The 26,290-nt window shown below is 35.4% G+C and overlaps 1 protein-coding gene across 1 annotated transcript in view; it reads right to left on the reverse strand.

Moving 5' to 3' along the window:
• Positions 1-1,565: 1,565 nt before the first annotated feature.
• Positions 1,566-26,290, reverse strand: part of LOC150108072 (glutamate receptor ionotropic, NMDA 2B-like) — a 125,453-nt gene continuing 100,728 nt past the window's right edge. Inside the window, exons 7-16 of the mRNA XM_090415575.1 lie at positions 22,260-22,480; positions 19,593-19,740; positions 18,544-18,730; positions 18,229-18,354; positions 17,911-18,131; positions 16,741-16,901; positions 12,666-12,847; positions 12,275-12,510; positions 11,980-12,152; positions 1,566-1,819 (exon numbers count right to left, since the gene is read on the reverse strand). Of these exons, the coding sequence (XP_090271701.1) occupies positions 1,660-1,819; positions 11,980-12,152; positions 12,275-12,510; positions 12,666-12,847; positions 16,741-16,901; positions 17,911-18,131; positions 18,229-18,354; positions 18,544-18,730; positions 19,593-19,740; positions 22,260-22,480 (1,815 nt within the window). The 3' untranslated portion in view covers positions 1,566-1,659. The remainder of the gene's footprint in view (positions 1,820-11,979; positions 12,153-12,274; positions 12,511-12,665; positions 12,848-16,740; positions 16,902-17,910; positions 18,132-18,228; positions 18,355-18,543; positions 18,731-19,592; positions 19,741-22,259; positions 22,481-26,290) is intronic.

Below are 26,290 nucleotides of genomic sequence, written 5' to 3' on the forward strand. Positions count from 1 at the left end.
TTATATTATTATTTAATATATTATAGTGAAATATCCTTATAGTCCTTATAAGGACTGGCTTAAAGGGGCGAAGCAAGAATGTTTTCTATCTTTCCCGTTATCTGTAGAGGACAGTGTAGGGATAAGGTTTTATTGAGCTATTAAAGCTCTGATCATGGCAGGAGGGTAACAGCAATAGCCGAGCCTCTGTTAGAACTTCATCGGCTACAGCATCGCCATCCATTACCCTCCAAGGGTATTAATCACCGCATCTCACGGTCGATTCTCCCACAATCTTATAGTTCTTATAAGAACTGGGCGATGGACTGAGTCCTTGACTCTTTATCCCGTCATCTGAATGAAGTAAATCTGTGTGGATGGAGTGTTATTGAGCTAAAAAAGCTCTAGTCATGGCTGGGTAACGGCAACAGCCGAGCCTCAGTTAAAACTTCATTGGCTAGCATTGCCATTTGTTACCTTGGAAGTCCTAAAAAGGACTTTTTTTTTTTCCTCTTAGAACCTTCTCATATTAACTTCAACCTATATGTGAAGTTATTATTATTTCGAAATGGTGTTAATTAAAAATTAATAATTTATGTAAATAATTCAATATAAAAATATAAATCTTTCTTCAATATTAAATAAAATAAAGCGTACACTTTATTTCAATAATTAATATTTGCATTTTTTAAAGAGTATTTTATTATATAAACATTTCCATTATCATTGTAGCATTCTACTAACGTCCTCTACCGGTATTATTCAGCACTAGCCAAGTTTAACATTTCTCTGGATTTTAATAAAGAAATAAAATGGAATAAACGAAATCATTCTTCGAATGACCTTCACAGCAGACAGACCATTATGACGTCAGCTATGCATGCAAGTTCGCAATCATTCTATTCCTCTTTCCCCTCGACATCTATTATTCAACAGCAAAGGAGACTAAAAAAAAAAAAAAAAACCTTCGCCCAGAAATTCCAGTTGAGCCCGAAGGTATTGACGGAAAGCAGCTTTGGATGAAGGATAAGGCTAGAGATGAATGCAGCTGGCGTCCCATTACACCTGATCCTGAGAAAGCAGATAAAAAGTGTCACAAACTCTTCAAAGAGTATCAGAAAGTTTGTAACTGGCTATGGCATTCCGGTCTCAACTATGTTAGCTACGAGTCTCCCAGGAAATTTGCAATACTAACTTACTGCTTGAGGGATTTCATTTAATTTTTCTCCATCACCTGCGTTCAGATTGGCACTTGATCACTGATCAATATCTTCTACGTGTAAAGAAGTTAGAAACAAATTTTATTACTCTTTACGACGCTTTTAGTTTCCTAGGTTTTATACTGCAACACCAAAACAATCATTTGCGCAGGCGCCAACCAAACAAAAGGCAATCGTTTGGTTTCTACGTCATAATTTGTAAATAAACTACAACACTAAAACTGCCATTTGCGCAGGCGTCAATAAAAACAAAAGACAATATTTTTTTAAATTTTCTTTTCAAAGCAACATTTTATTTTTGAGAAGCAATAAATATAATTCCTTTTTTTTTTATTCGAGCAAAAACTTATGGAATCTCATGCTGCTTAAAACGCGTTTTGTATATATTACACAGAAGAAAAAAAAAAGAGTATTATACAGAGACAATTCATTGGTCTGGTTAGCTGGCTGGATATTTGAGTCATAACACCGTTTCTATCTCTGCTATTTCTGTAAATTCTGGCTTGCTGTAAGTTCCTGACTGATACCGAGCTGGAAGAATGCATTTTATTGGTTCGTTCGTAGTCACGTGGTTTCTTGTTAAGTCTCTAGTCTTTAGCAGATCCTGGTACGTATAAGACCTACATTATAAGAGAAAAAAAAAAGAATACGATTATATACTCTAATATGAAACGCATATTCGAAATATTTTGTACATGAAAGGATAAAGTTTAAAAAAGTAAATTAAAATAAGTTCTAAATTAAGACAGCTGAAAAAAAAAAACATTCCTGGTTCAGTATATGGACTTCAGAATAAATTAAACATTAACCAATGGAAGAAAAGGCGTTGATTGGTTTCCATAGAGTATTCGAAGTGACCCAGGACTGTTCAATTGTTTGCTTATAATGCAAAGATAGGCAAGGCAATCAAGGATGCTACTGATGTACAGCACTCACAGAATGATCGGAATAAACTGGGATAGTGGGCAATATAATAATCTGTTAGTTCAGTGTTAGGGCCAATATTTGGTCTCCTGAGTTTGGAGAGGATAAAGAAGCTGTGGAAAGGGTGCAAAGAAGAGTAACAAAGATAATAGCGGGATGATGGAATATGGATTACGAGGGCAGATTGCCAGTATGTAGATTGCAAACACTGGTAAACAGGAGAAGGAGGCGGTGATATGATAGAGGTCTATAAACTTCCGAAAGAGTGTTTAGGTTATCCGAGAAGAAAAGGGGGGCATCCATGGAAGTTAATGTTGTGTATGGGTGAGTGAGAACTAGATTTTTTTTTTCTCTCAACGAACACTGACAGAAAACTCTAGTGTGAATGAGTTTAAGAGAACGTTTGATGGCTTGTGTGGGTGATGTATAACCTCGATGAGTCTCTTGACTGATGATGATAGTAGTATGGTAGGCGCTTTTGACCAGATCAATATCAAGATAAGATAAGGAATCGTGACGTGATTGGTTGATAAGAAGATGAAGTCATCGTGGGCATGACGTCATGAGATTGTAATGTTTGGAATTTCCTTGGGGGCATATGTATCAGTGACGCGAGTTCTTGTATTTTGGTTCGCGTATGGAATTATGGGTGATGGTAGATATAAGGATTCGTGTTGTGATTGGTGGTGCACTTCTAACCAGATCAAGATCAAGATAAGATAAAGAATCATGATGTGGGTGTGTGTTGTTATGAGATGTAGATAATGACGTCATTTGTTAGTTGTAAATAAGTGACGTTGTTGTTTTGAATTGAAAGGAAGATATATTAGTGAATAAGGAATCGTGTCGTGATTGGTGGGACACTTTTAACCAGATCAAGATCAAGATAAGGAATCGTGACATGAATGTTTGCTATTATCAGATGAAGATAAGTGACATCATTTGTTAGTTGTAAATAAGTGATGTTATTGTTTTGATTGGAAATGGGAGATATATCAGTGTAAAAGGAATCGTGTCGTCATTGGTGGGACACTTTTAACCAGATCAAGATCAAGATAAGATAAGGAATCGTGACGTGAATGTTTGTTGTTATAGAGTTTGGAATGTTTGGAATTTCCTTGGGGCCCTCTTCTGTCAGGGACATCACGTGGTGTTTTTGGTTCGCTTATTGCATTGTGGGTTATATTTAGAGATAAGAATCGTGATGTTATGTGTTTGGAAATTTCTGGGGAACATATGTCTCTCTGTGATATCACATGGTGTTTTGGTTTGGCTATGGAATTGTGGGCGATGTTTTTAAGATAAGATATCTTGGAATTTTCCCAGGGTGACACACATCCATCATTGTCATCATGTTTTGTTTGGTTGTTTATAGATGGATGTACTAATTTTCCAGTACATTATGGAGTATTTCTTTCCTGTTAAAGGGTGAGAATTCTTAGAGTAGATTCGTGATAGTGGCTGTGTTTAGGTTTTTCTGAATAATTTAATTATATGCTGGTGTCTCTCAAACACTCACTTTTTCTTTTTTTTAATACATTTTTGGATATTTCTTTCCTGTGGGAATTTTTAGAGTATAGCAGAGTCTAGTGGCGGTTGTGATTAGACTTTTCTGAATAATTCAATTATATGTTGGTGTCCCTCAAACACACTTTTTTTGTTTTGCTCCGATGTTTTCACTATAAGTTGGAGGTGACATCACTAAAAGATTATTGGCAAATGATAATCTCTTTTCGAATTAATGTTACCTTGGTTACTAATGATTGTATAATGGTGTTTTTAGTTTACATAAACAGAAAAAACCAAACGGCATTTTAAAAAATAAATTAAAAATAAATGGAGACTTAAACGCTTACAATAAATTTTTGTATATGTAGTCTAGAAATTCTAATGATAATTTAAATTTACTTACAGGCTTTCTTGTAAATAAATAAATAAAAAAATTCCAAAAAAATAAAAAAACGCGTTTTTTTTATTTTTTTTCCTCCAAAAGTTATCAGTATCAGTTGGAGGTGACATCACTAAAAGATATCCATAAATGATGAGCACGTTCATGTTCATCTCCACTAGCCTGAGCAGACATCTTCTGGAAGAGAGGGGGGGTGAGGGGGAGCATTGCAGGGAAGACCTCTGTCACCCTCTTAACTACCCTTTCACTTCCACCACCTAATGCTATTTTTTCCCTCCAAAGTTATCAGTATCAGTTGGAGGTGACATCACTAAAAGATATCTGCAAAAGATGAGCTCACTCATCTCCACTAGCCTGAGCAGACATCTTCTGGAGGAGAGTGTGGAGAATAGTGGGGATGATGGGTTTAGGGGTGGGGGGGCATTGCAGGGAAGACCTCTGTCACCCTCTTGACGACCTTTTCATTTCCACCACCTAATGCTATTTTTTTTCCCATCCCAACAATTTTGGAGATATGAGTGAGAGAAATAGTCACATGGTCTAACATCAAAAACACTTTTTGAGATAAAATACTTAACATAATAAGGACAAATAATATAGAATACCCTTCGAGCCACAGAGTTAAGATTTGCCCTATGATGTCTCAAAGTAAGATAATCTCACATCAACATCATATCCAACAGCATGTAGAAACATGTCCGTGAATCATCTGCACAAAAGTTTCATTTTGGAAGGAACGGTCAGGGTTAAGGGTCAGGTAAACAGTACTATATGGAAAAACAAACGAGTCCAATGTCTTTGCAGTTATGGCAATTCGTTCATCCTGTGCAGCTATCATATTCTGTTGTGGTATTTTGTATCCAGGAAAGTAAAGTAAAATAATGGGTGAGCCACAAAAGTTATTGAAAATTTCTTTCTTCAGGAAAATAGCACGAGACAAAACTCTTCACATAGCTCTAAAAGGATGGAAACTGATTATTATTTTAGAAGACATGTACATTGTGATGTATTTATCCAGGACCACTTGGGAAAAGTTATGCAGGAAGTGGTCTGATATCCTCGGCTACTTGCAAAGAAGAGTTGACTACAAAATGGACCTCGGTGAGTGTTATATTCTGAAATGCCAAGATGGGGAACTAATACTTGATGATACAGGAGCTGATGGAAGTAACGTTTTTTCTATTAGTTGTGAAGAAGCTGAGAGATTTTCACCAAAAATGTACGACATTGATAATCGTTTACTATTTTTGGAAACTGAATTACCTGCCATTCGTATCATGGGGAAAATTATTGCTAATCATTTAAATTCATCAATGGTAAAATTAGACTTTCAAGATTTTATCCAATTTGATAAAGATTCTCTATTTTGGGACATTTACAAACATTTTACGAAAACTGTTTGTGTATATTTGCTGACAAAAGAATACACAGAATGTTTAGGGAGACATGGTATCAATTCCAGACTGACACAATATCAAATGTATGGAAGTGTGGTTACCATGGTATCTGATTTAAAAACTCTTTTGCGTGACCAGCTATTTTGATGTAATGTAACCAAGAAACAGTGAGTAACAAATATTTTATTCATTGAACTCTTTGGAAAATGTTAAGAGTCTAAACTAAATATTGTGAAATATTTTTAGGTAATTACATGTTTCCAGTTTTTCTCAGTGAATATACTTGTAAATAGTATTTCAGCAAAATAAAATATGCATTTGTAAACATAAATGAACAAATATATGTGCTTTTGTTGTTGTGTTTTTCCACAGTGAATTTTTTAATCAGTTATTCTGATTAGAACTTGATATTTAATCCACAACTTTATAACTTAATGCAATTCTGTTTAATTATTTTTTTAAAAAATCACAACTCTGAAATTAATGCCAGGAAAGGAAAACAAAAAAGTGTTTGTATTGATTATTTTAGAAATTGTCTAATGCCACCTATTGACATTGTTTGAGTTATCTGAAAACATTTTGTTCACATAATCGAAAATCCAAACTGTTAGAATTTAGTAGTTTTACAGAGACATACCAGATAATTAACCCAAAACATGACTTTAACTCTTAAAGTTTGATATAGAAAAATGTTTGTTCATATAACACATTACAAATTTTACCTTTCCCCACCCAAAGTAAGATAAAAACACTCCAACAGTATGTGAAAGCATATCATTGAGTCATCTGCACAAAAGTTTCATTTTTGAAGAGTAGAGCATATGGTAAGAGTAAACAGTACCATAAGAAAAAACCATAGTCGAGTGAGTTTGGACTTAAGGTAATCGTTCATCCAATGCAGCTGCTGTTTTGTGTTTGGTAATGTAATAATAATGGGTAAGCCACAAAATTCTTCGAAAGTTTCTTTGTGAAAAGTTCTAATTTGTTTAAAATTTTGTAACAGAAAGTTACCATGAAATATACGATCATAACTAATAAATAACTATTTATTCGTGGTGCCATATGAAGTAATCTAAGAAGAAGAAGAATGAAGGAAAACGATTATGAAAAATCGACAGTGGGTGAAACATACGAATTTTCAGTTATCATTGGGATAATTGATTGCCAATTTCTTTTGAATAAGAGTTCAAATTAATTTCGTAAAGAAATTTGTATTTCTGATGGAATTATTGTAAGATATGCAGTGACAAAATCACCTTGTAGTTGGAAAGAATTACCTTAAAGAGTTAAAAAACAGAATTCTTAGTTAATAAAATATAACCATCAGCTGAAGTGGGAAATTGGTTCTATCTCTTGACAAACTAAGAAATTGGATGATAGAATCAACATGCAAATATCATATATTACTCACCAAAGGAAGAGAAAAATCAAAACCATTAACGAGGTTAATAGGGAGGCCTGTTCTTGATTTAAATGAAATTGGATGCCCAAACTGTGAAAACATAATGTGTACATTTCAATGCTTTTGGAAACATAACGAAAGATTCTATGATTTTAATAATTCTCAGAAGTATATGTATTGGATTTAAAGAAATAAATATGCAACTCATAATTTTACTACAGTAATAAATTCCCAACAATTACCAAATGAAAAATTAACTTTCAGATGAGAGTCACATTGTCAAAAACCACGTGACGGCAATTCCACAAGCATGGGAAAGAACCTTTGATGTATTTTTCAATTTATTTATTTCATGTATGTTAGATTCAGTAAATAAAATTTGTAAATAATATTTCATTCAAATAAAATGTGTAAATTTAAATGAACAAATTGGGTGTTGTTGATGTGTTATACAAATTTAAGTAAGACCATAACATTTTTTTTCCTTGTGAAATTTCATGCCACAAACTAACCAGAGACTTTTGTTTTTGACTCAGTGAATTAAAAGTCTTATTTGTTCATGCAAGCCCTCAAATATTTCATGAAACTGTCAATTCTTGGAAGGAAAAGGAATAATCGGGTATTAAATTAATAGCAGAATTTTAGTGGAGAAGATTTCACCTGAAAAGTCACAATATTGTTAGAATTTCGTTATTTTACAGAGCCATTAGATATTTTAAACCAACACTTACTAAAACTCTTAAAAAGATTGCTGTAGAAAAACGCTGCAGAGAGTTCAAAACCTTGTTTGTCTCATATCCGTTACTTAAAATTACTAATTCTAAAGAAAAAATAAATAAAATAAATAAATTCCAGTTACAGAAATAGGTTAAGAGCACAAGGAATCGAAGGTAAAATTAATAGTCATATTGGTTTGAAAAAAATAAATGCAAGCATCATTTACTATAGCAATAATTACCCACGAGAACAAAGAGTTCCAACCTAAACACATGATTTCTCACCTAGGTACAACAATTTGGCGACCAGATAAGAGAGATAGCTTTAAGATAAGACTTAATGAGAAATCTACAGTGTTGGAAAATAAATTCACATACATTTTATTTATTTATTAATTTTGCTGAGGTCTTCTGTTAGAATATGTAGTTAAACTGAATTTTAAAAGTAAAATACAGAAAATAACCATTCAATTTGAAAAAAAAAATCATTTCACTTGTCAGAATTCCATCCCTAACAACACTCGGAATTCGAAACAGGAAATAACACTTACCCTAAACAACAAAAGGCGCATAGACTTTCCCACCAAGTTTAGGAAAACATAGCATGAGCAACTGTGGGAAGGAATTAAACAGAGAACCAATCGGATGGTAATCTAAAATAAGCAGCAAACTATAGAAAAACAGTCATCTTTCCCAAACTGATAATACCACGTAAAACATCAAAGGAAGAATATGAGTCATGAAAAAGATGACATTTGGAATGTATTATCAAACCCTCAAGTAAGACCAGCAGAATTCCAATCCCTCCCAGTCAGAAAAGTTCACAAGTAGACAAAACAATTATCAATCGCTGCCAGATATATTAGTCAGCAAAAGACAGAATGACCCAATTCGAAAGAATTAACGGTCAAATAGTTTTTCAGGTTATTACAGAAATTTTGTTCTTTCAACCTTGTGTTTTTTTTGTGTGTGTGTGTGTTCTGCTGTGGATAAAAATTCAACTATTTTGCAATATCTATTTGCATTAAGAAGAATCATTCTGGAAAGCCTGTAAGTAAATTTAAATTCTCATTAGAATTTCTTTGATGAAATTCTAATGATACTACAATGAAGACTACATACAAAAAAGTTATTGTAAGCGTTTAAGTCTCCGTTTATTTTTAATTTCTTTTTTAAAATACCGTTTGGTTTTTTCTCTTCATGTAAACTAAAAAAAACACCATTACCCAAACATTAGTAAACAAGATAACGTTAATTCCAAAAGAGGTTGTCATTTGCCAATAATCTTTTAGTGATGTTACCTCCAACTGATAGTGATAACATCGAAGCAAAACAAAAAAAAGTGTGTTTGAGGGACACCAACATATAATTGAATTATTCAGAAAAGTCTAATCACAACCGCCACTAGACTTTACTATACTCTAAAAATTTCCACCCTTTAACAGGAAAGAAATATCCAAAAATGTATTAAAAAAAAAAGAAAAAGTGAGTGTTTGAGAGACACCAGCATATAATTAAATTATTCAGAAAACCTCGAAACGGTGCTGCCAATAGACTCTACCCTACTCTAAGAATTTCCACCTTTAACAGGAAACAAATACCCCAAAATGTATTGGAAAATTAGCACATCCATCTATAGACAACCAAAGACAAAACATGACGACAATGACGGATGTGTGTCACCCTGGGAAAATTAGTACAGCCATCTATAGAAGAAAAAAAAACTATATGTTTGAGTGACATTAGCATATAATTAAATTATTCAGAAAATCCTAAACACAGCCGCCATCACGAATATACTCTAAGAATTCCCACCCTTTAACAGGAAAGAAATACCCCATAATGTATTGGAAATTAGTACACCCATCTATAGACAGCCAAACAAAGCATGACAATATCCAGTAGTATATTACATTCCCTGCTCCTGTGGTCTTGCCTACATCGGACAAACTTCACGGAGTTTAGAAATCAGACGAAAAGAACATGTTGGTGATGTAAACCACAACAGAAGTATTTCTTCCCGCTTAGCACATCATTTCTGTACGTCTAACCACACGATAGAGTGGCAAAACAGCTCCATGCCATATCTCGATGACGACTACAGACATCGTTTATTCAAGGAAGCCACAATAGTGTCAATAACTGGTGGAAACCTCAACAGATATCAGGGTGTAATTCTAAGCAGTTCGTGGAAAAACCTTATCCTCTCTCTTAATCAAGCTGAACTGCAGCTAGCCAGTAATCACATTACACGTTTACAACAAAAGCGCATGCGTGATAATGAATAAGAACAATATGTCCTCTTTCTCACGCGAACGTGTAACCTCAGCTACTAGTTGGTTACAACGTTTTTTATGTTCCTTTCAATTTGCATTTACTAGTTTTCATGTCTTTTCATAAACGCCTTGAAAAAGCCAGACAGTCTGTTGGCGAGACTGGTAGGCTATAATATAAGTTTGTTTTTATGGTCAGCATTAAATAAAATTGTATTTTGATTCAAATACCTGAAAATATTTGAATAATTTGTCTTTTTCACATGTCAAACTTCCAGATAAATTTGCCAATCTAATGGAAATTTTGCATTCAATCCATCATCTAATACTGCAACAAAACTCCATGATTCTGTATGAAAAAATGCAATAAAACACAGAACTATTTTCAATAAACATATTTTTTCTTTGCTACGTTATAAAAATTAAACGCAAACAGTCATCTACCAAAAAATTCACTCGATAAGACGAAAAATAAATTAGTCTTTGAACTTTACAGAGTTTTACACTTCCTAGAAATGTGTTATACGAATTGATCGGCATTCTCTAGGACGGAATCTCTTACTGGAAAAATAAATAAGCGAATACTGTGTTCATGTAATGTAACGTCTTTTAGGCTTTGTAATGCGAAATTTCACAGCTTACGTTGGTTCTTTGAGAAAGTTATAAATAATTCAGATAGCGAAGAGTTGGTATTAGAGCGATGGGGCAGGCAATCTGATAGAATCGTGCCGATGAATGTTATTTGGATAATTCAGTAGTTCGGTATTCAAAGCTGTGTGCACTTGATATCTTTGATCGATCGCCAGGGATGACGATGGGCCTTCCCGATGGTTTATTTTCTGCCTTTACTCTTCCATCAGGTAAGCCATTTTGACACATGATCAGTAAATGATGAGCGAAATGAGGGACATCCAGGACCTTAGATAGCAATTTGGAGCCAGTGAGCCATCATCACTAACCTTCGACAAAGCGCTGATCTGAATTTAAATCCTGAAACATGCCTCGAGTGTTTTTCTTTGCGCATGCGTAGAGCGATCATTCGCGTTGCTGGTTTTAACACTGTTGTTATTATTACTATTGATTATTAATAATAAAACTAAGCGATATCTAGTAGCAATCCTTGCTGAGCTTTGTCTTTTTTGATTGATTTTTTCTTCACCTTTTAATGATCTATAGGCACAACTTTTCTGTGTATGGTTTTCCTCATTTAGATATATAATAATTATAGTGTATGTCAAAAGAAATAATAATTAACAAGTATATTATTTTAACGGTATTAGATATGTTATAATAATTTACATTTTTTTATAAATTTGAATATGAAATTATTATTAGCACATCCATTGCGACAATGGAATTTGATTGGCAAAACCTGGCTTCGAAACCGTCCACAAGTCCAGAAACTTAGCAGCAATTTTTAAATGAAGGTGTATTAGGGTTCCAACATGATAAGGTTTCCTTCATGCAAAAGACACACACACACACACACACACATGAAAATTGGATTAAACATCCTGTCATCGCATTACTTAAATTCCTAGGATGTCATAGGACTTGACTCTGACAGGCCATTGAATCTAATATTACCAGAAATACGAGATAACATTTAAAAGGCAACAGATATACAATGTTTTCTTATAATATATTTACTCTGATTCTGCACAGAAATACAGCACTGACTTATGTTCAATATTTTATATACGTCGGGGAGATAACATCGGAAATCAAAGTGATTAGCATGTTAAGTCATAGCCATAGGCCTTTGTGTGAACGAAGATATATTTGCCAGCACAACCCATAAAAAAATAAATAATGTAAAGAAAGAAACATGTATGCCATCAAACGTGCCTGTCCATTTCAGTTCAAGTTGAATAAATATCAGACTTTAAAAAAGTTCAAACACCAACTCGATTTATTGCCTTTAAACTTTGATTCTTTAATACTGTAAACCCACCTTTATTACTCGTAGTTCGAGTAATAAAGGTGGGTAAAGGGCTTTATAAACGAATAATAAAGGACTTAGAAAGATGAATTCTTTTTAATTCAATTTATGTTAAATACACATCAGACCTATCTGTAATCAATTCCCCACCCCCATCCTTCTTTGAATCTCAGAGACGACATTCAAACCCAGAGAACAGGGAAGTTTTGATGCTTACCTGAGAAACTTCATTTCGGCTTCGAGCTGCTGAATTTTGTATCTGGCCATGTCCAACTGGTGCCTCACTTTCCATAGTTGCGTGTCGCAGACGGGGTCTTTACAACGATGATGTTTGAGCATGTCTTGTGCTTCGTATACAGCTCCACGAAAAGTCAACGATTTGCCCATGCTCTAAGAAATAGAGAAAGAATAATCGATCACCCTTACATGCATCGAGTAGAGCACTGCTATAACATTAAAGGAAGGACGTTTATTGTATTGCCCACATATAGGTTAGCCATTCCCTCACTTACCAAACTGACTAATGTAAAGCAACCTCCACTGTCTTTCTTCTGCAAATGTTTCCTGCAATACCGGAAGTAAATATGCTCCAGTCCCAATAGAAGAACAGTAAACAACCCTCCGCAACCAAGAAGCAGAAATGCACTCATGAATTGGTTAATATCCAGAGGGTTGCTGGCATTTCTTTTTTGATTCTGAGGTTTGCAGACGCTCTGGAGCCAAAACCTTTGCAGACGTTCAATATCCCCTAATTACAAAGAAAAAAGATTGCTCTAAACACTTACAAGACGATCAACACTAAGCAGAATTGATTTTACATCATGAAATTAAACAGCAATTAACAACTGTTCGCATTTATATTTCAGGTTCTTCTGTCCAGGACATCTCACTGAAAAATCTTACCATTCTCGCGATATTCAATCATCTTTTCGTTGAACTTGTGAAGGTATTTGGACTTCTTAGGTAAGGAAAAACCGTATCCTGTCATGCTATACCACGAACCAACAGTCAGTAAGCGACACTCGTTGTCTTGGCCCACCAGATATTCTAATACCGTAGCGTCGTAGATGAAGGCATCCAGCTCCCTGCAAAAAAAAGGCCAATTTCCTATTCGGGTACTAAAATGAATTAGAAAAATCACATCATCTTAAAGATTATTTCGAATAGCTGTTTTATTTAGTGTGTGTGTGTAAGTAAAGTTGAAATTATGTGTATTTGACCAAGAATTATTTCATCAATCTTGATGAAATATCAGACTATCACCTCTTACTCTATATCCTACCTTATCCATTCACGTTATAGTCAGCAACGAAACCTACAGAAAACAATGACAATATCACTGTGATCAAATTACACCCCCCTCAAAAACTATTATCAACCTATAAGACAAATGAAACTAAATGTCCTAAACATGCCAGAACTCGTACAACAGCAATAAAAAAATCTTACTTTTAAATCCCCTTCACCATGGCCTAAATTCCAACATACGTGACATCTGCCATCACTTGCACACAAGACGCCCGAAACCCAAACTGCAGTTACATCAGCCAGTCTATCTTCAATGTCCAAACCACACTTCAATAGGTTAAACTCGTATTGCCTGTCAGAGAATACCAATTTAAACCCCTATTTTAACCTCCTCTGGCTTAAGGTTCCCTTTCCCCATTCAGTAACGTTCACACGCTTTCCAAATTCTGAAAATCATTCTGACTTATTCACGTGCCAATGCATGGAGCTCGACCTTCTGAAGTCCGGCTATCCATTTAGTGAAGTCATCGTCTTAGTTGATTTTAATGTCCACAACACCAATTTGCTCACCTTTTGAAACAACACTGACTGAGCTGGACGTGATGCAGAAGTTTTTGCTATAAGCAATGACCTAACGTAAATCGCACATCTACCACTCGATATCCAGACAACTACCCTCTCCACTCATCCAATAACCTTCATCTTTTTTTAAACAAAATTATTTCTAGATACACCATAATGGCTGCCTCTCCATATGGCACGTAATTCAGATCATAATCTTGTGCAGGTTTCCTCTCGTAGAACGTCCGCCCTCCAGTCACTCCGTCGTATACTTTGGAACCACAAAGACACCAAAACGGACCATCACCGGAAATTCTCCCCTTCCTTTACATGGTCTTACTATTGCTCCCACTCTTCTGACCCAAAAAACCTGTTCAGAGCGAGTTACTGAAATTATCCTCACTCGCTGACTGAAGATCTACATCTCCATTCTACCCTAAAGTCACGTCCTCCTCTCCTAGTTCAACAGAAGATGTACCAAAGCAGTTGAAGAAAAATACTCAGCCTCTGCTAAAGCACACAATAAATGCAAAGCAAACATCGGCAAATACAAATCTGACTTCATTAAGGCGAATTAGCATAAAATTATCTACTTTTCTAAATGGAAGCCGTGCTTTTGTCGCTTGCAAAGGACACCGAATGCAACTTCTGGTCATCTGTGGTCCCACTTCTCTTTCTCTCTCTCTCATCCAGAGACAACATTAGTACAGCACCTAAAGATAAATCTGTCCTGCTGGCATTATGCTCTTCATAAGATGATCAACGCAAATCTACTATACCAGGGACTGAGCACCGTGTGTTCAGTCTCTAGTATAGTAGGTACAGGTGGCTTTTCGACAAAAAGACATAAGAAGAATAGTTAACATGATGGGCATTAAAATCTTCTAGTCCCGATGCATCTCTCCAACGCTGAGCATCAGTTCTTTATCGTCTGTAGACTATTCTTTTTCATATAGCAGACACTTATCCCAACGCATGGAGGCGAGTATTAATATATATATCCAACCTATACTAAAAAGGGAGATAAAAGTCCAGCATTCAACTACCGACCAATTGCCATAACCTCAATCCTCTCCGTAATAGAGAAGATCATCAAAGGTCAAATTTTCCACTACCTAGAGGATCACCAGCATGGATTATGGCAATCTAGATGACCTCTTAGAGTATATCACTCATCACCGGACACTTGCTATGGAAAGGTTCGGAGGAATGTGCTGTCACCCTTGACATTTCCAGGGTATTTAATCGTGTTTGACGTCGAGGCTTGCTAAACAAATTGCGTTCCTTCTGTTTTCCTGCCACCACGTGTAATAATTGGGCAGCCCGTTTTCTCTCTGGTCTGAGTGCGTGCCACGGGATGGCCCCTTCTGTTCGAGCTTCGCCACCAATGCTGGGGTGTCTCATGGCTCTGTACACATAAGCGACCAACTAGCAATCATCATTAATCCTATCTACATGTTTTCAGATGATAGCATACTCCATTCATCTATCTTTCAAAAAATCTAGTAGTGCTCAGCCATTGAAAGGCTCAAAGATCATCTACAACTAATACCTTAAACGCTGATAGCAGTTTCAGGGAACTTCATTGTTCCAGGGAACTGGCACTCGTCATTCCCCTGCTTCTGAAAACAATAGCAATTGCCCAACATTCTTTTTGAATACAACTGCAAACACATGAAACCTCCTTCTCCATTACCTCATTTGTGCCATCTACTACTGTGCTCCGGAACAGTCTTCTTTATAAAGTGTTTCCCAACAAGTACAGCCTCCAAATTTTCGAGCAGTCAATAGATTTCCTTTTTCTTAATCCTCGCCTGCTTCCTATACACGGCACTGATGTGACATGGGTTCTTCTACCTCTCGTTTATGGCATAATTATAAAACCTTTTTTCTGTAAATCAGGCAATGAACACTTTTCTACTGAAGTAAGTGAAAAAATGAAAAAAAAAAAAATGGAACGAAAATGAAATCAGTCGATGCTAGAATGAGAATGCGAGGACGCTAGATGGAGGAGAGGGTCAAGTTTCGATAAAAGTAGATACTATCCGCTTTCACCCATTTAGCATCTTCACGCCGGACTTAAAAAAGAGACTGTGAACAAACCCACGAACTATTCTACTGGCATCGACTGCAAGGTGAGTCGAAACCTTAAACTTTCACCAGGACATTTTAACCGTAAAAAAAATTAACAAAGTTATGATCGCTTATAGTGCTTTGCGTGAACTTTATATGATTTCCATAGAATAAATGTAATCAGAGAATATATGAATGCTTGGACCACACCATCTATAAAAAATTATAATAAAAAATCATGTCCACTGACCATAGAAAATGGATCTTTGAGGGTAGACGAAGTGGGCCATCTAATGTTGCACGAGATCAGCGAACAAGTGATCACTAAATCTCCAGGACATTAAATTTTAAACTTCAAAAATGTTTAAACTTAAAAAAAATTAAAATTAACTTTCAGAATTTTAATTATTTAAACTATTTCTTTCTTAATTTTTAAACTTTTCAATTTTTTGAAACATTTTTAATTTTTAAAAAATTTCAAATCTTTCAATGTTTAAATTTTTCAGTTTTTCAAGTTTTATTTTTAACTTTTTTGAACTTTATTTTTAAAAATGTTAAACTCTTAACTTTCTAATTTTTTTAACTTTTTGATTTTTAAATAAACAACTTTTTAATTTTTAATTTTTAAACTTAAGATTTTTCATTAAACAACTTTTTAATTTTTAAACTTTTGATACAAAATTTTAGACTTAATTTTTTAAACTTTATTTTTTAATTCTTAATTTTTTTAAAAATTTTTATATACAATTTTAAACTTTGAGTATTATTTTTTTTTATTTTAAAAAGAGCAACATTAACATTTTAAAACCTTGTAATTTACCTAAATATAAATTTAAGTAAAAATATGAATTTAATTTATAATTTAAGTTAAATATAAATCAGACACAGTATTTTAAAAAAGTTTTTTAAAATTTTAAAAACGTTCGGATTTAATAAATTGTTTGGATTAAAAGCGACGAATATCGCGTTTAAAATACCGCACTAATAAAAAAAAAATCGAAGCATTCGTCGCACGTGATTTAAAAACGTGAAAAAAAAAAATCAGATGACGAATTTTTGTGTGCAAGCTCCATTGAGCAAGAGGCACGCGACTCACCCTTTCTTCACCGCCTTGATCCCTTCGCTGACATTACTTCTGTTGAACGGCCTCATGTACTGAAAAAGAAGCGGTTTGTTTTTCCGTAGAACTGCTTCCGTATTTCCATAGGGTATCGTTCCGAAGCGAAAAGGTGGCTTCGTCATCCTCGGATTGTAAAGCTGAAACGATTTAAAAAAAAAAAAAAAAAAAAACATCAGAATTACAAGAAAAAAGTAAGAGAAAGACTATAAAGTTGTCCTTCAAATCCATGACGTCATTTACGTTTAACAGATTTAATTTCAAATAATATTTAATTAATGTACACGAAGAGGTTTGGAGGAAAAATGTTGCGATCTGTTGTAGCAGTGAGAAAAACTGCGTGTGTCGCGTAGATGGCATGATGAACATCAGTCACACTGCACAGCAATATTTGTGACTGTGCTATTTGCGTTGACAACTGGATGGATCAGAAGTCACAACTTCGATCAATATCGTATTAGACGTAACGGACGCTCGGTGATAAAAAAGCGAAACTGAAAGAATTCCAACGATTAAGCATTAAAATTGGAACCGGTTGGAATTATGGCTTTGCAGGACTGAAGAACGAAGTTAACGTGACTTCTAGCGTTTCCAAAGGGAGGAAGTCGACTTCTAGCACTGTGATCGTTCCTTGAGCACAGATTTTCGTCGCAGATGGATTTGTAACCTTCAAAGATGAAATAAACCGGAGCGCTCGGAGGAAATGCAGACATCTAGACACCTAAGAAGTCAGTGCTGCTGATTTAAAAAAAGATGATCAATAGTAAACTACCAGAAACTGGTAAAGTAAAATTTAGCCCAAATTTAAATTCCACGTGAGAAATTAGAACTCATTCATTCCACTATAAGAATGAAAACTGCTCGAAGCCATTTTCATTCTTATCACTTACACTAGCAATGCCTGTGAATAAAAATTCCTTTCATGGTCAATAAAGGAAAAGAAAAGCTACGAAGCTTTTTCAGAGTTAATGTGCGCACGCACGCACACACACACACACACACACACACACACACACACACACACACACACACACACACACACACACACAAAATAATTTACTGTCATTCTTATCCAACGTACCTAAGCTCAGCTGATTACGGAAACAAAGCATGCCCACAAGAATGTCATTTAAATTCTGTCGTGCTCACCCTTTTGTCTTCTATGCCCGTGAGGTCGTAGAACTCCTCTCTGGTGATCATAAAGGCGGCCAGGTTGGCGGTGTAGATGGCAAGGAACACAACAGCGAACATCGCCCACACATTGGACAGTAGGCGGGCAGTGTAACCACGGGGACAGTCGACGTTTACGGCAGCACCAAAAAGGATCGCCCATACCAACCAGTAGGTTCGGAAAAGCGAAAACTTGTGTTCTGGGAAAAGAAAGAAAAATAAACAAAAGTATTGCACAAGCAGTAGCTTAAAATCGGGGGGGTCAGTTTTAATCTCTTAAAATATAGCAATACTTGCCTCTAGGGGGAATCATCTTCATATCGTATCCGAAAGGACTTAACCATTCAAAGAGAAATATGGCGAAGGCAGCGAACTGGATGCTGATCAGAAGAATCATAAGCCAAGAGGCTGTGTCGAAAGGTTCTGGGGGGGATAAAACATTTATCACAAGTTTCATAAATTAAAATCCAGTTATTGCAATTTATTAATTTATTTCTTAGAGAAATATTCCATTTCAAGTTCTCTTCATATTAAAGAAAAAGTGGAGGATCGTAACTTGGAGAGAAGTTCCCCCCAAAAGGAATTCAAACGCTCGTTGATTGGCATTCTTACCTAAGAAAGCTTTTGGTGAAATGATACCCGTTCTCTTGGCAACCACGATTGCTATCCCTGTCCCCATGAAAGGCACGGTAAAATCGACCGCCGTTTGCCGCTCTGAATTGATTTTGATTGAGGTCGCCACGATGTCAGCTTTCTGGCGAAGGAGTTCATAGATCAGACCATTCCATGACTCGTTTTGCTGTAGTAAATAGCGAGATAAATGATAAACAGACCATTTTATAAAAATACACATATATTAGTTAATTTGAGCAAAAATTGCATATTTCCAAGTAAATCGTCTGCTAGCGGAATAAAATAAAAAATAAAATAAAAAAAAGAGGAAACCAAAGGCATTATTTCGTCTGAGATTGAAATCTGAAATCTGCATTATTCAATTGTTCAAGTTCATTTCGTCTCTTTTTTTGTAATTTTTTCGCGAAAAGGTTTAGGTAAAATGTCTGCTAATGCAATCAAATAATAATAATAATAATAATAATAATAATAATAATAATAATAATAATAATAATAAAAGGAAACAATTAAACACTTGCAGACGATTATTTTGTTAAAGATTCAAGCATTGAAATTTGCATTTTACATTGTTTAAATTTCGTTTCTTCTTATTTGTAGTTTTTTTTTCAACAATTGCAAGATGGGATTATTTCAAGTAAATCATCTGCTAAATGCAATAAAAAAATGAAACAATTAAAATTTGCAGACGATTATTTACTCCAAGAATGTCAAGCGCTGAAATTTGCATTTTTCCACTGTTTAAATTCCAGTCCTTTTTTTTTTTCCTGTAGGTTTTTCAACAATTGCAAATCGTCTGCTAGTGTAATAAAACAAAACAAAAACAAAAAAAAAAACTTAAACAATTAAAGCTGGATTGCGAACTGTTATTTTATCAGTTTTGATCATTGAAATCTGCATTACAGTTTCTTCTTAATTTTCAACAACTGCTGCTATGTTAAAATCAGAATGCTTTACGGATGATTATTTAAAATTCTATGTTAAACACTTGACGAAATATTATTAAGTCGTTTGTAAGAGTACTAACTTACATCTAACACACCCCAGGTGCCATCTTCCACTCTATAAAGATCATAAGTGAACATCAGATCATCGGCAAATTTTTGGAGCAGATCGATACAAAATCCAGAACAGCACATGAAGTATTTGGGATTTCTAATAGCTAAAGATAAATTGACTCTGTACGAGGAAGATAAGAATACTGTAATTAAAAACAATATTTTTATAAAGAGTTTTTTTATAAACATATGAATATAAAGTACAAGAAATGGCAACCAAATAGAACATTCATTTCATTCTTAAGCGCAGCTTTTATTGAAAATATACGCATGCAGTTTAATTACAAAGGAAATTTAGCCTTGCCAACACAAAGATGGAGTTCGGGAGACATGCTTACGTAAACAACACAACAGCGCATGATTGTAATTGCAAACGTGAGATACGCTGATTACGTAACAATTACTCTCGCGACGTTTAACAACAATGAAAAGATGACAGGAGGTGAAATGCACAAGTTATATTCAAAAGAGACGATACTGTTTATTAAAACATAATAATTACAAAGTGAAGTCACACACACACACACACACACACACACACACACACATGTAACATGGAAAGGGTATTCTTCCATGTTACACGAATCCATCGATCTTTACTGAGGACATCAGGATCGTGGTTGCTTGAGTACCGTAGAGATATATTTAGTGTACTTAGCTGTGCACGTGTGTGAGCGTGAGCGTGGGAGTCGAGATTATGTGGGAGGAGGAGGAGGAGGAGAGAGAGAGAGAAACAGAGTGCGTCTTAATCTTATTGGGTTAGAGTTAATGGATGTGTTGGAGATTAAAGAGAACGAGGGGGGGGGGTGCAGACTTCAGTTGAACGACTGCCCACTTTAGCAAAGTACTACGATCGGATTGTTTAGCAAAACAGAAGTTAAATGATTGACAACATCATGGTATTAATTCAACCTTTTGATTGTTGATTATTGTTTCGATTATCATGAATATAGTATGTAGAAAGTTTTTACATACTTGGGTGAATTATACGTTAAAGATACCGAGAAATTTTATACTTGGTTTTAATCATTTTCCCAAGTAAGCAAAACAAAGTTTTGCGCCTGAAATATATTCACGTCTGAGCTACTTGTATATAGAGGCTATGACTTCATATCTCTTGCCTTGCTTTGTATCCGATAATGCAAAGCACACTCCTTTCAGGCGTGTATAATGCAATGCATAATGGAAAGGGCCACTACCCAGACCGGTTTCGACCTTTATTGAGGTCTCTTCAGTGGGAGCCAGACCTTGGAGAGATACCAAGGTTGAAGTAATGCACAAGTCATATATATCCCATACACAAGTATTTTTAACGTATAATCAACCCAAGGTAAAAACTTTCTACATCTTTCTCTCATCAAGAGATTTTTATTAAGAAGGTCGAGCCTTTTGCTTACTTCTATATGATATATGACTTGTGCATTACTTCAACCTTCGCATCTCTCCAGGGTCTTACTGATGAGACCTCAATAAAGGTCGAAACCGGTCTGGGTAGTGGCCCTTTCTATTATGCATAGCATTATACACGTCCGAAAGGAGGGGGTGCTTTGCATTATGGGATACATACTACGGCAAGTGCTATGAAATCATTAGCCTCTATATACAGGTAGCTGAGACATGAATATATACGTGCAAAACATTGTTTTGCTTCCTTGGGAAAAAGGATTAAAACCAAGTATATAATTTCTTGGTATCTTTAACATGAATATAGTAATAAAATCATCATACTATACTGAAAAGATCGAGAAAAATATAGGAATGACACTAATAGTGTGTTTAATTTAATACTTCAAAATGTATTTCTTGTGTGTGTGTGTGTGTGTGTGTGTGTGTGTGTGTGTGTGTGTGTGTGTGTGTGTGTGTGTGTGTGTGTGTGTGTGTGTGTGTGTGTGTGTGTGTGTGTGTGTGTGTGTGTGTGTGTGTGTGTGTGTGTGTGTGTGTGTAAAACACACCCTTATAGCCTGTGGAAATAGTGTTTGCCTCCAATAGTGCTAGGCAGACCGCAGAAAACACTTTTTAAGTTCGATTGATTCTAGTTGTCAACGAGAATATCTAAGACTTTCTTCGACTCTGGTAAGCACAAATAATCCCGATTTTTAATCCCGTCACTTAAGGAAATCAACATTAAAACTCTAAGTATTTCAAACAAAATAATAAGGGTTGAAACTATCGGGAGAGCAGATTGCCAGCAAATTTACTTCAGAAGTTAGTCAGTTAGGGCGTGATAGCTTCTTCATAATCATCATTATCAGTGCCTCTAACAGGTACAAACGCACCTTCGCCTTCCAAGCATCTCGGATTTCATAACCGTAATTCGAGGATAAGCTGGTTAGCCCTTTGCATAGAAGTATTTCGTTTGGTCTGTAAATTGCGTGTATTCGAATGGAGATTGACTAGTAGAAGGAAGAAAAACCTGTCAGTAGGCAAGAGACTGGTTAACTCACCACCAGCTGAGTTCTCTCTCTCTCTCTCTCTCTCTCTCTCTCTCGCTAAAGTTACATTTCCGATAAATATAGAAGCTCGACATAGTAAATGACGCATAAAGAAGTTTGATTTTAAAAAAGGAAACTTGATACTTGTCATTACTAGGTGGCGCATGATATCAAAGAAACTCGTATTAACAAACAAAAAAAATCTTACCCAGTCATTTCTGCTTGTGTAGCAACCCGACATCTAACAGATCTGCTTGTTTTGCATTCACCTGTTTCATTGTCGGGAGGCACCATGTTCACGTACGGAGGCTCTTCCATAAATGCCACCTTCAAGTTGAACTTCTCGGGGAATCCAGTAGGAGGAACGGGTGAATCTCCTGGCCAAACAATATCCTTAATTTCTAAACCATCCTGTGTCCATAAACCAATCTGCAAAAATATAGGCTAAATATTGTAACCTAAAGGATAATGTTAACCAAAAATAACATAAGATCAGTTTGCTGATATTCGCAATATAAATTATTTTATTGCAATACAGATGTTTGTTTCATTTTGTAATCCAAACGATGTGGATTTTACTGACTGGAATACGTAATAATGCTTAACTGTTGTTCTTAATTTCATTTTCATTGTTGATTAATATTATCTTGATTTTAATTTAATTGTTGTTAATTTCTCTTTCATTTGTTGTGATTACAGAACAATAATTGTTAATAGCCTTTCATTTAATACGTGTAACTTGAAGCAATAAATGCGAGACCATTACGTTATTTTAAAAGCAATCATTTCAAACGCTAGAATTGTTAACATATTTAATTATAAAAGAGCTAATATGACAATAATCCGTTTTTTCTTAAAGAAGTTAGAGTGAATTGCTTAAGATAACTACGAGATAATAAAATCTCCCCGTTTATATTTTCTGATTTTTATTTCTCGACAGGAACCAAGCAGCGGCTGCAAAACTCAGAGGACGGAAAATCCACGTGGCACACAGCAATCTTCAGAGAACAAATTAAATTCCTTGAAGGAAAAGCGCGACCATTAGTGGGTTGTTTAATTGCGCGTGCAATTAAATTGGAGGTGTTTCACCTGAAAGGATAAAGCAGGCTGTAAACGTGTGCGTAAAAGTTGCCCAACTTCATTTTACTGCCAAAGGGCACAAAGTAGAGTGAAGATTTAATTCAACTAACTCACGGATTCAATTAATGTAAAAGAGTTAAAAAAAAAAAAACCTCTCGTGGTGCTGAGCGATATTTAGTTCAAATTAGTTGGCAGACCATACACATTACTTTACTGTGAAAATTTTCTATTTATCCAATTGGCAACAATTCGCTGACTTGATACAGCATAACTATTTGATAATGACGTTAACTATATGAAAAAAAGTGATACTAACAGATTTACACTTCGCGCATGCGTGGCAAGTGAGATGATGCAAGTTTTCACCTTTAAGTCAGTTGTAAGCCAAAACGTTGTTTTTTTAGAATCCTGATGTAAACTCTTCACACTTGGATCTGTTTCTTAAGTTGAAAGAACCACTCCGTGGAAACTCTTCGCTACCACTGACAAGATTTCTGTTGAAGTGACCCTCACTTATTAAACACATCAAACCCACACTGTCTATGCAAGGAAGCCGGTGGTTTGTGTGACCATTTATGACAAACCACCGTAGAACTCTACGAAACTGGTGGCATGAACATGGGACTTGGAGTCCTGACAAATGGCAACACCAAGATTTCTGTTGAAGTGACCCTCACTTATTAAACACATCAAACCCACACTGTCTATGCAAGGAAGCCGGTGGTTTGTGTGACCATTTATGACAAACCACCGTAGAACTCTACGAAACTGGTGGCATGAACATGGGACTTGGAGTCCTGACAAATGGCAACACCTCTGTTCTCTGATGAGTCCCATTTTAGTGGATAAAAGGATTTTAGACGTTGTGTCGATCTGGAGAGAACGAGAAAAGCAATGTCATCTCACAAACATCAGAGAAAGGGACACTAACGGTGTAGGCATTGTTACCGGTATTGACCTTTTGTGCAACTCCGTAGGGGGGGGGATTTAAATTTAATTGAGCATATATGGAGCATCCTTGGGCTTCACATTACAAGCCGGGAGCACCATCTCGATTACTTGAAGCGAAAAAAGTCTCCTCTGGTGGAAGAATGGGATTTGTTGCCACCTAATTATTTATAAATACACTTATATCCAGGCTTGTGCAGGTCGCTCACATGCCATTCTAATATTATGTGACCATATTTTCGAGTATGTTATGTCGCGTTCAGTATCGTGATCTCTTTAGTAATTCTTATACTCCCCCCCCCCCCACTTAATGTCTCTTACATCTGTCCGAGGTTTCTGGTTGCCCCCTCACTTCATTGTTATTCTACTGGTGTCATGAACGTGTGACTTTCGTACTAAGTGTTCTAAGTGCAAATGAAATGTTCAGTTAATATTGTTGAGCAGTGTATTACTCAGGGGCGAATGCTGGTCTTGAAATTCAAGCTTGCTCTTGTTATCATTCAGGGAGTGAGAGGTGTGATTGAAGTCTGATTAGCGGAATAATGAATTACTGACCATTTAAAACTATATATTTAGAAATTTGTGTAGATTTAATCATACAAACACAACATTTATTTTACAAATGATATTCTATCTTTTTCAATTTAGCTTCTTGAATACAAATTCTATCCTACGGTTCTTCTTTATGAACTGGTCAATAACATCGTCATAAAAGTTGGTTGTAATTTAATTTTCCCAAGCAACACGCACACTTGCAAAGGCTGGCCGAAGCTCACTGGCTAGAACTACGTTGGCTGCGTATGGCCCGTGTTTAAGCAACAGGGTGAGATGACGTGGAGGGAGCGGAAATGTCTATGCATGCGCATGAAATCACAGTGCTGAAGCGAGGACCTGAATGCTCCCACAACCGAGCAACCAAGGTAGCTTGACTAGCGGTCCTTCGATACACAACGCAAAGGCTCAATTATTGCCGCGCAAGCTTAAAACATCTTCTGTCTACAAAAATAAAAGCCTACATGGAATGCTTATAAATGCATGCATTTATTAATAAATAAATATTACTTCTTTCTCAAGTAATGAGCTTGCGCAGCAAGCATGGAGAATTCGTCCCTGGTATTACTGTTCTTCATTTTACACTAATGATGTCTTTACGATACGTAAGACAAAATATTTGTTATGAATAATATTTCACAGTGGGATACGTGTTTGGTATAAATATGAGCTAATGACATGCAACTCTACCAAAAACGTATTTAAATAGAAGTAAAATAAACGAAAGAAGGAATAATAATAATAATAATAATAATAATTAGAATGCGTCTAATTAAATAACTGCAATTAAAGGACTTTTGGATAGCATGTAATTCAAAATTACGTTCAACAAGTTTGTGTTGTCATTTATTTGTTAAATTTTATTTTATTTATTTACTTATTAATATTTATTTTATTTTAAAATCTGTTTATTTAAATCACTAAAATATAATGAATTATAAATTTATTTTAAATTTTATGTTTTATCATTCTGTTTTAAATAAATGATGTATTTTCACCCGACATCGCTTAAAGAGTCAAAGCCGAATGACTGGGAGGAGACAGAGAACCGATGACTTCTGACCTAATGTCCAATCCTTACCTTCAGGTGGCGCTAACCATTGGCAGGTATCCACGAACGAGGATGCGCTGGAAATTTGGGACTTAGACGATTCAACTGAGCTCTCTCTATTGGCTTAAAGCAGACATACACGTGATGACACCTAAAATTTCATGCCGACTGGGACGTCGCCTGGTTAAACAAGGGGGGGGGAGGGGGCAAGCTGTTTTCGTCAGAGCCTGAGAAGTACGAAATGTTAGACACAACAATATTGGAGTGCTGACAAGTAACAGACTAATTAGGAAGAGAACTTGTTCATAGGAGATTAATAAGAAACTAAACTTAATCATAGATGTCTTTAGGTGGGCGGTGAATTTCATGGCCCGCTTCGCCTAGTGAAGGCCTGAAGCAGCTTGAAAAGATTCAACGTTTGGTCTCTAGAAGAGGGTTTCTGTTCAAGGTAAAAATTAATAAAAATATAAAATTTTGATTTTTATGACGAAAGTCATAAAAATCAAAACTATTAATTAATTAATTAGTTTACAAATTTAAAAATTAAAGCTTAATTTTGGGACACTTGGTGTACATATTAAAATGTTGGAAGAAAGAGAGCGAGAGAG

The sequence above is a fragment of the Typopeltis vanoorti genome, chromosome 3, assembly GCF_054136105.1.
Source record: "Typopeltis vanoorti isolate ZY-2024b chromosome 3, IOZ_Tvanoo_1.0, whole genome shotgun sequence".
Classification (NCBI taxonomy): Eukaryota; Metazoa; Arthropoda; class Arachnida; order Uropygi; family Thelyphonidae; genus Typopeltis; species Typopeltis vanoorti.